The sequence below is a fragment of the Barbus barbus genome (assembly GCF_936440315.1).
Source record: "Barbus barbus genome assembly, chromosome: 8".
NCBI lineage: Eukaryota > Metazoa > Chordata > Actinopteri > Cypriniformes > Cyprinidae > Barbus > Barbus barbus.
Genome location: NC_136736.1, coordinates 35,169,574 through 35,179,646, shown reverse-complemented (window position 1 = coordinate 35,179,646; position 10,073 = coordinate 35,169,574). Strand labels below are relative to the sequence as shown.

Below are 10,073 nucleotides of genomic sequence, written 5' to 3'. Positions count from 1 at the left end.
GTTTTGTGTTTTGAGAAGCGAACAGTATCTGGGAATAAAGACTCGGACACAGATCTCTTTACTATTGCCTTCATTTGAACAAAAGACAGATGTGTGTGTGGTTCTGTGGGCTGGTCTGTACACACATCACACAAACACACCGCTGCTGGCCCTTCTGGAGTTCCTACATCAATTACAGATCAAACACAGAACTACTCGTAGGTGACATTATTGCATACTTCATACTGTGCGCTTGGATTACTCTGAGTTTTGACTTGATTCATTTTTCCACAAAAACATTATTCTGCAATATAAAAATAAATAGCAATTCATTTGAGCAAGAAAACAGGGCTGTTTTAAAATATCTAAGCACTGAAACATGCATCACTGAGAGGGCGTACAGAAACAAGAACCGTGTGTTAACAAAAATACAACACCGTACTATAACAAAGGAATACAAGTGTGAATCTCCAGCTTATGTTTCACCCCCAAATCATAAGAAAATCAGAAATGATTTTCCCCATAAAGAATATGAAGCATCAATATATATATATTTTTTCTTTACTTTACTATGGAAGCTCGATTCTGCCACAGGATAAAACATTTAAAAAATATATATAATATAAATAAAAAATTCAGATTGCAAGATAAAAACACAGAAATGCGAGATATAACTCTGCGGGGAAAAAGCCTGAACTGTGGGATAAAAAGACAATTACCTTTTTAATTTTGTGGCAGAAATGGGCAACCATACATTACAGTAAAATATTTTGCATTAAAATAATGTGAATTTGGGGGTTAAATGTGTTTAATTGTCTTGAAAGTATCTTAATGCTTGTAAAATACATACACATAACATTTATTTTTTATAGTATATGATTACTTTTTATATTAATAATATATTATTATTATTTGTATATTATTATATATAATATATACTAATAATATATTATATATATATATGATTTAAGGGTGAAATTTGAGCAGGACATGATCTTGACAGGTTTCATGAAATACATCAAAATAATCACATCCATATTAAATGTCTATAAAATGTGATGTGATGAACTGGGAATTATTATTCATAATTAATCAATGAAACACACTCATGCGCCCTCGTTTCAGATTCAAACACACACACACACACACACACGCGCTGTAACCAGAGCAGGATATCAGTGAATTTACAGGACGTGATGCACAACAGAAAGTATAAAAACACAAGTGTGATGCTGAACACGACTGGACCCACAAACCATCAGCGTCACGCCACATGCTGGAAACGGCTGGACCGAGGACGTCTGCATGCTGTGACACACACCACACGTTTCCCACAATTCAGCGCTGCTTCCGTGGGTGTGACATCAATACTGAACGCGTGTGAACGGAGGAAACAGAGCAGAATATTTCTATACGAGTTCAAAACACGCTTACAGGTCTCACATCCACCAACAAAACCCTGTCAAAGCAAAGGATTGTGGGATCAGTCCTTTGGTCCAATACTCTGTTTATAAAAGCATCCACCGCTAGAGGACGTCTGCTCGTCTCCTAGCTTAAAAACATCATCAAACGTTAAAACGTGCCGCGAGGCGGAGCTACATCGTCCACAGAAGTGCGCAGCGGCTGTTGATTGATTAAAATCGTATAAAACACCAGAGGTTTAGCTTTTGTCTGTGGCCGCCTTCCTGTCAACCGTAACTCAAGAGTTTCCTGTCTGAGATGCGACTGTTGCCACGGAGACCGCGCGGTGTCTGCAGTGGGCGTGGTCAGATGGAGTAGGTGGAGCTTTCTGACTGCTGGCGAATGTAGCACTGGAAGCTCTGATCACCGATTGGATGTTCCCTGTGAACACAAACACACGATGCGTTAGAATGACCAACAATAACTTTCAATTATAAGCATCAAATAAAGTTAATCAGTAAGTCAAAGTACTGTTTTTTTTCAAGTCCAGTATTATTTTAGAATTCTTTGTATACTATTATAGTATGTATTAATATTTTGAATTAGATTTTATTTTTATATTTTCAGTTTTCAATTTAATTTTAGTTTGTTATGTGCTTTTGTAATTTTTATTAGATTTTTACATATGGTTCTATTTCTCTTTATTTTTATTTAGTCATATTAGCCTATGTGCTTTTGTAATTTTTATTACCCTTTTATATTTCTATTTATCTTTCATTTATTTTTTTCAGCTTTAGTCATTTTGTTGTGATTTTGTCATTTTTATTAGATTTTTAATATTTCTTTTTATCTTTATTTTGTTGTGTTTTTCTGAATATTTCTATTCACCTTTAAGTTATTCTATTTCAGTTTTAGTTTTAGTAATTTAACTCAAACTTGTGTTATCGCACAGCACTATATATAAAATTGGAAACATTTATTCTATTCAACTTTATCCACATGCATGCATTATAGTTGTGTAAAATTATATATCTCAAATCTCACCTGTCAGGTTTTCTTTTTTGTTGGAAAAAAACCCTGGACCACAAAACCAATCATAAGGGTCCATTTTTTCGAAACTGAAAGCTGAATAAATAATCTTTCCATTGATGTATGGTTTGTTATGATAGGACAATATTTGTCTGAGATACAACTATTTGAAAATCTGGAATCTGAGGGAGCAAAAAAATCTAAATATTGAGAAAATCTCCTTTAAAGTTGTTCAAATGAAGTTCTTAGCAATGCATATTACTAATCAAAAATGAAGTTTTGATATATTTACGGTAGGAACATGATCTTTACTTAATATCCTAATGATTTTTTGGCATAAAAGAGAAATGGATAATTTTGACCCATACAATGTATAGTTGGCTATTGCTGCAAATATACCCCAGCGACTTAAGACTGCTTTTGTGCTCCAGGGACACATATTATCATCCAGCTCTAATATGTTAAATGCAACTATAAGACATGAAGACATTAAAACATTATAAACATTAACGTCATGTTTTCCCTGCTTTGCAACAATGTGTATTGTGAAAAGCGCTATATAAATACACCTGACTTGGCTTGGCTTGGCTTGGTATGACTGGTCACAGATACTTACTGGCTGCCGTACTTGGTTTTCCTGAACTTGTCTCGTTTGTACTGCATGTGCTGCTGCTCCAGTGTCTGTATGGCTGAGATGACGAGTCTCAGGGTTTTGTACGTCTCCTGCGGGTCGTCGATCACAAACGTGGAGTATTCCTCCTGCTCAGGGCCGTCATACACCGACTTACTGCCACAAGCCTCTGGATGGACAGATGAGACACACCTCATCAATTATTTATCATCTTCATTCTCACTATAATGTTCTCAATCATAAAATTCTCAACCTTTTTGACTCAAAGGTCCCCATTTTCAAACTTTTTTTTCTTAACATACACTAAAACTAGGTGTGTCGATACATTAAGTTCTTCAACTAGAATTGAATAAGAATGTTAAACGGATAGTTCACCCAAAAATGAAAATTCTGTCATTAGTTACAAAATGGAACAATCCTCATGTCGTTAAAACCCGCAAGACCTTCTTTCATCTTCAGAACACAAATTAAGATATTTCTGATGAAATCTGAGAGCTTTCTGACCCTCCACAGACAGCAAGGATACTAACAACTGTATTCTTTGCGCACAAAAAGTAGTCTCGTAGCTTTGTAAAATTACAGTTGAATTCCTGATGTCACATGGATTATTTTAATGATGTCCTTGCTACGTTTCTGAGCCTTGATGGTGTTAGTATCCTTGCTGTCTGTGGAGGGTCAGAGAGCTCTCGGATTTCATCAAAAATATCTTAATTTGTGTTCTGAAGATGAACGAAGGACATAAAGGTTTGGACGACATGAGGGTGAGTAACTAATTACAGAATTTTCATTTTCGGGTGAACTATTCTTTTAATTGAAGTACTTTGAAGTCAGACTTGTAAGTTTTCTGAGTTGACCACCACTGGACGCAGTGTAAATCCCTTTGGATAAGTGTGTGTCATAAGCATGAATGTAAATGTGACAGATTTAAACATAGTGATACTGTATCGTGTGTTCACTCTCACTCACCCTGCATCTTGACTAGCTTGGCCATGTATGTGCTGTAGAGCGAGTAGATCCGCTCCGTCTCTCGGTCTCCGTCTACATCCAGCTGGATGTTGGCTGGAAGTCCACTGAACCACAGAAATACAGACACAAACGTTTCTGTATTACAAGTTTTCTCAAATATTATGTTTAAATATGCAAATGAGGCATTATCTAATTAAATGTGCACTTATTTGCATCCATAAATCTGAAGATTGGATAAATCCAGGTTCATAATTTTTGATTTTGTCATCATATTAGAGTTACAGGTTTTTCAAGAGGGGAAATGTCTCTTTATCACTCCATAAATCTGAAAATACTGTCAACAGACAGAAAACAAACACATTTTCACCATGTTTTTAGGAGTATAGATCAGTGTGAATGAAACACGAACAAACCTTCCGAATATAGAGAGGAATAAAACTGTAAAGTTTGCTATTTGTAAAAGAAAAAAACTCTTTAAAGATTGAAATTTACAAGATTCAAGATTCAAGATTTTTATTTGTCACATACACAATTATACAGGGTATAACCAGCAGTGAAATGTAGGTCAGGTCCGCTCCAAGGACAGTGCAATTATATAGATACAAATATTAAGAAAAAGAAAAGTAGAAAAAAAATAAAATAAAATAAAATAAAAGATAAAAATTATAAATATAAATATAAATGTGCAGGTCAGTATGTTGTTGACATAAATAGTAATATAAGAGGAATGTGCAAAAAAATGTCCAAAACATTGTACAGGGTATTTAAATAGCAGCATATGAGGTAGAAAAAATTATGAATAGCTTATTGATATGGTGATATTTACATGGAGTCAAGTGATGTTATGACACAGAGTTAGAGTTTAGCCTGATGGCCTGGGGGAAGAAGCTCCTCCTAAGTCTCTCAGTTTTTGCCATCAGGCTACGGAAGCGTTTACCAGATGGAAGCAAAGTGAATAGACGGTTACCAGGTGATTAGAGTCCTTGATGATTTTGACAGCTCTATTTTTGCAGCGTTTGAGGTAGATGTCCTGCAGAGAGGGGAGAGCAGACCCTGAGATGCGCTCAGCTAAGCACACAACTCTCTGTAGAGCTTTGCAGTCCTGATTGGAGCTGTTTCCATACCACACTGAGTCAATACACTTTCTATGGTCCCTGAATAGAAAGTTTTCAGGATTGCTGGTGAGACCCTGAATTTCCTCAGCTGTCGCAGATGGTACAGTCTTTGCCTGGCTTTCTTAACCTGTGTTTGGATGTGTGTAGTCCAAGTCAGGTTCTCGGAGATGTTTACACCGAGGTACTTGAAGCTACTCACCCTCTCCACAGGGGTCCCACTGATCATAAGAGGAGTGTAGGGCTGCTGCGGTCTCTTCCTAAAGTCCATGATCAGCTCTTTAGTTTTGCTCACATTCAGAGAGAGACAGTTGTCCTGGCACCATGATGTGAGTCTCTCTACCTCATCCAAGTATGCGGTCTCATCGTTGTTGGAGATGAGGCCCAGAACCACAGTATCATCAGTGAATTTGATAATAGATGTGTAGCTGTGAGAGGACACGCAGTCATGTGTGTAGAGAGAGTAGAGCAGGGGACTCAGGACACAGCCCTGTGGGGCTCCTATGTTCAGAGTGATGGAGTTTGAGGTGAACTGGCCAACTTTCACCACTTGAGGTCTGCCGGTGAGGAAGTCTTGAATCCAGTCACAGAGTGAGGAGTTTAGGCCGAGGTCTGTGAGTTTAGATGCCAGCTTGATGGGGACTATAGTGTTGAAAGTTGAGCTATAGTCAATGAATAGCAGCCTTACATAATTCCCATTGTTGCTGTCCAAGTGTGTGAGGGAAGAGTGGAGGGCGTGAGAGATGGCATCGTCCATGGATCTGTTTGGGCGATGAAGGGGGTCCAAAGTATCAGGGATGGAGGAGCAAATGTGGCTCTTTACAAGTCTTTCAAAAACCTTCATGACTATAGATGTGAGGGCAACTGGGTGATAGTCATTCAGGCAAGAGGGTTTATTGTTCTTTGGCACAGGGATAATGATGGATTTTTTAAATGCGGTGGGAACCACGGAGGTAGCAAGAGACTCTTTAAAGATGGAAGTGAACAAACCAGCGAGCTGATCAGCGCAGGACCTCAGAACACGGCCGGTTATCCCATCAGGTCCGGCTGCTTTCCTGACGTTCACTTTCTTTAGCGCCCTCCGAACCTCATCCTCCGACACGGTGATTACATGATCATCGCTGCTCTGCCTGCTGCTTCCAGACGCGCTGGACGGCAGAGACGCGCCGCCGCCGTTGCAATCGAAGCGGCCGTAGAAGATGTTTAGCTCGTCAGCCAGCAACGGATCTGCTCTCACCTCTGCGGAGGATTTGTTTCCGAAGGCACAGATGGTCCTCAGTCCCTGCCACATCCGTTGAGAGTCGTTGAGCTGGAAATGAGACTCAATTCTCTCTCTCTATCTGTGTTTGGCGGCTCTTACTGTGCGTTGGAGAGCATAGCACGATGCTTTGTACTCGCTCATATTCCCGGTCAGAAGAGCCTCATTGTAAGCGGCAGTGCGTGTGTTAACCGCAGCACGGATTGTTCTGTCCACCCACGGTTTCTGATTGGAGAATGTCCTTATCGTTATTGTTTCTGTAGCTTGCTCGGTTAGCGTGTTTACAAAGCTCAATGCTACATCCGTGAACTCGCTGACGTCAGAAGAACTCGCCCGGAACATGTCCCAGTCGACGTCATCAAGAGCCGACTATAGCATAGCCTCTGATTGGGAGGACCAGCGCGTCACTACTCTCTGCACCGGAGGTTCCTGAACGAGCCTTTGTTTGTATTCCGGTGTGAGGAAAATGGCGGCATGGTCCGATTTGGCAAAAGCCGGTAGTGAGCGGGCTTTGTAGGCATTCTTGAACTGAGAGTAGCAGTGATCCAGTGTGTTTGGTCCTCTAGTTGGACAGGATACATGTTGATGAAAGTTCGGCATGACCTGCCTGAGGTTGGCTTTGTTAAAGTCCCCCGCGATGATAAAGGCAGCATCAGGATGTTTGTTAATGTAGCTGCTGAGCACATCGTGGAGCTTAGACAAAGCCAAGCCGGTGTCCGCCTGTGGTGGAATGTACACAGCAGTAACAATGATCGATGAAAACTCCCGGGGCAGATAAAATGGGCGGCAAATAATGGAAAGATGTTCCAGATGAGGCGAGCAGGAACGCGACAGAATGTAGATATTCCTGGGATCACACCATTTCTTGTTAATCATGAAACACACTCCTCCACCCCTGGATTTACCGGCCTCTGCTCTTCTGTCCATCCGTAAAACAGAGAAGTTATCACTCGGCATTACAGCAGTGTCCAGGACCGAGGACGAAAGCCATGTTTCGGACAAACAAAGGATGTTGCAGTCCCTTATGTCCCATTGGAAACTAATCCTGGCTCTAAGATCGTCCATCTTATTCTCCAAGGATTGGACATTTGCGAGCAGAATACTCGGAAGAGGAGGACTGTGTCCCAGCGCGTTTCCCACGGTGTTTCTTGATCTGTCGCCTCGGGGGGTTATTGTTTATCTGCTCGTTCTGAAGAATCTCCAGAGGCCACAATGGATTTGTGGATAGAGTGTCCTGGAACAGGTTGGTGTAGCGGTTTCCAATGTCCAAAAGTGTTTCTATGTTATAGGTGATCAGTGCCGACGTGAGATGTGTAAAAAGAGAAAGTAAAACTAAGTAAAAAAGTAAATAAAAGGTAAATCTGAGCGGAGCGACCTGGACGGCGTCCAAACACAGCGGCGCCATCTTGATTTAGAGATGCAAATAGAGAAAGTGCAATAAAATAAATGTGTAGTTTGCACAGTTTCTTTCCTCCAGACTGAAAGAAGAGACGATATGGAGAAAAATAGACCAAAATCACAAAATTGAGAATAGATAAAACGTAATAAAATTATATTAAATAGAGTAACGCAATATTGCAATGCACTACTTTTAAAAGTAACTTTTCCCAACACTGGTAAGGAGTAGGGCTGTCAAAAACAATTTGAATTTTGAATATTTGTCAAATATCTTTGTGGAGAAGATGTGGTTTACGGCGAAACTGAAACCAAGTTGCTCACATAGAACGCATATTTATTGCATTTTCTAGAGGGACATCTATCACCGTTGCGCTCGTGTCTCGCACAAGAGCCGCATGTTTAGAAAGACATGTCAAATTAATGTAAGTTCAACTTTTAAAAAACATGTCTGGAGAATTTATGCCGTTTTTTTTTCCCAATCCCACTGCATCTCATGTTTTTAAATAGAAAAAGTACTCTGTGATTGGTTTTTGGTCCTTTGTATTTAACTATACATACATGCATGATGCTGTTTTGTTTCTAATTGTTTAAGCAACTTAATTATTTATGGTTTAGAAACATTATTTTAAACATTATGCACTTTTTCAAAGGTAGTTGTGTTATTTTATTGCTTTGAAGAAACGTGCATTAGTAATATTTTTCTCAGGAGAGAAGCCAAAAGCTTTTTTCCCCCTAAGTGAAATTATGCCTTTTAAATTCGAATATAATTCGATTATTGGTAATATTTAAATACAACATTCAAGTTTAGTTTTTCAGCCATTTTGACAGCCCTAATAAGGATTCTAAGAATAAAAGTCTTTTCCCAGCTGAAACAGGAGTGATGTGGTCCAGACTCACCCTGTGCATGGAGTGCAGCCGGGAGCCGTGTCCGCAGACAGCTTGCAGCAGAGCCAGTGTCCGTTGAGGAACGCCGATGGGTGGTAAGTGCTCAGACGCTTGCGGTTACACTGACTGACCTTGGTCAGGATGTCGATCCAGTCGCGCGCCTCCACGCAGTTATTGGCCTGGATGTAGAGCGCCCTCTCTGGCTGGATGACCTGGAACATCTGCAGGAAAAACCACAGCACTGCTGCAGGTGACGTCTATGAAACAATCAAATGTGACCCTGGAGCACAAAAGCAGTCATGAGAGATTTGAGATTTATACATCATCTGAAAACTGAATAAATGATCTTTCCATTGATGTATGGTTTGTTATGATAGGACAATATTTGTCTGAGATACAACTATTTGAAAATCTGGAATCTGAGGGAGCAAAAAAATCTAAATATTGAGAAAATAACCTTTAAAGTTGTTCAAATGAAGTTCTTAGCAATGCATATTACTAATCAAAAATTAAGCTTTGATATATTTACAGTAGGAAGTTTACTAAATATCTTCATGGAACATGATCTTAATATCCTAATGATTTTTGTCATAAAAGAGAAATGTATAATTTTGATCCATACAATGTATTGTTGGCTATTGCTACAGATATACCTGTGTTACTGATGACTGCTTTTGTGCTGCAGGGACACTTATGTGAATCTGAAGCGGTTTCTCTTACGTTCTTCATTTTGAAGGACTCCTCCTCGAGTCTCTCTACAGCCAGGATGTTCTCAATAGGGATGCTGCACAGAGCGCCCTCTCCTGGACACAACCACAGACACACATCAGCGCTGATGACCACACAGACACATCAACAACCGACACAAAACGAAATAAACACTTAAGCATGGTTGTACCAACGGGGCAGGAATACGTTTGATTGATTCATGTATATCAGTGTTTTCTGCAGGTTTCAGTGTGTTCTGCTCAGTCTTTGTCTCTGGTGTGCACTACACCTTTAAAAACCATTTTAAAAATCACACCTGTACCTATATTTCTATATATGACTCTATTTCATATATTTTTATGTCTTTTGTAATATAAAATACACACATTACTGTTCCAAAGTTTGGGATCGGTAAGATCGGTAGAAGTTTCTTCTGTTCATCAAGTCTGCATTTTATTTGATCAAAAATACAGTAAAAATTGTGAAATATTATTAGAATCTAAAACAGCTGTTTTCTGTGTGAATATCGGTTAAAATATAATTTATTTCTGTGATCTGCAGCTGTATTTTCAGCATCATTACTCCAGTCTTCAGTGTCACATGATCTTCAGAAATCATAATAATATACTGATTTACTGCTCAACAAACATTTCTGATTATTATCAATGTTGGAAACAGTTGTGCTGCTCAATATTTTTGTGGAAAC

General features: G+C 39.3%; 1 protein-coding gene across 2 annotated transcripts in view; it reads right to left on the bottom strand.

Moving 5' to 3' along the window:
- Positions 1-55: 55 nt before the first annotated feature.
- Positions 56-10,073, bottom strand: part of LOC306874235 (ras GTPase-activating protein 3-like) — a 52,322-nt gene continuing 42,304 nt past the window's right edge. The window contains exons 19-23 of one of the 2 annotated variants that reach the window (XM_079424131.1): positions 9,380-9,462; positions 8,672-8,880; positions 4,007-4,110; positions 3,026-3,209; positions 56-1,821 (exon numbers count right to left, since the gene is read on the bottom strand). In XM_079424131.1, coding sequence (XP_079280257.1) covers positions 1,746-1,821; positions 3,026-3,209; positions 4,007-4,110; positions 8,672-8,880; positions 9,380-9,462 — 656 coding nt within the window. In that variant the 3' untranslated portion in view covers positions 56-1,745. Of the gene's footprint in view, positions 1,822-3,025; positions 3,210-4,006; positions 4,111-8,671; positions 8,940-9,312; positions 9,463-10,073 lie in introns of those variants that run through there. The other variant, XM_079424132.1, reaches the window with a different exon arrangement.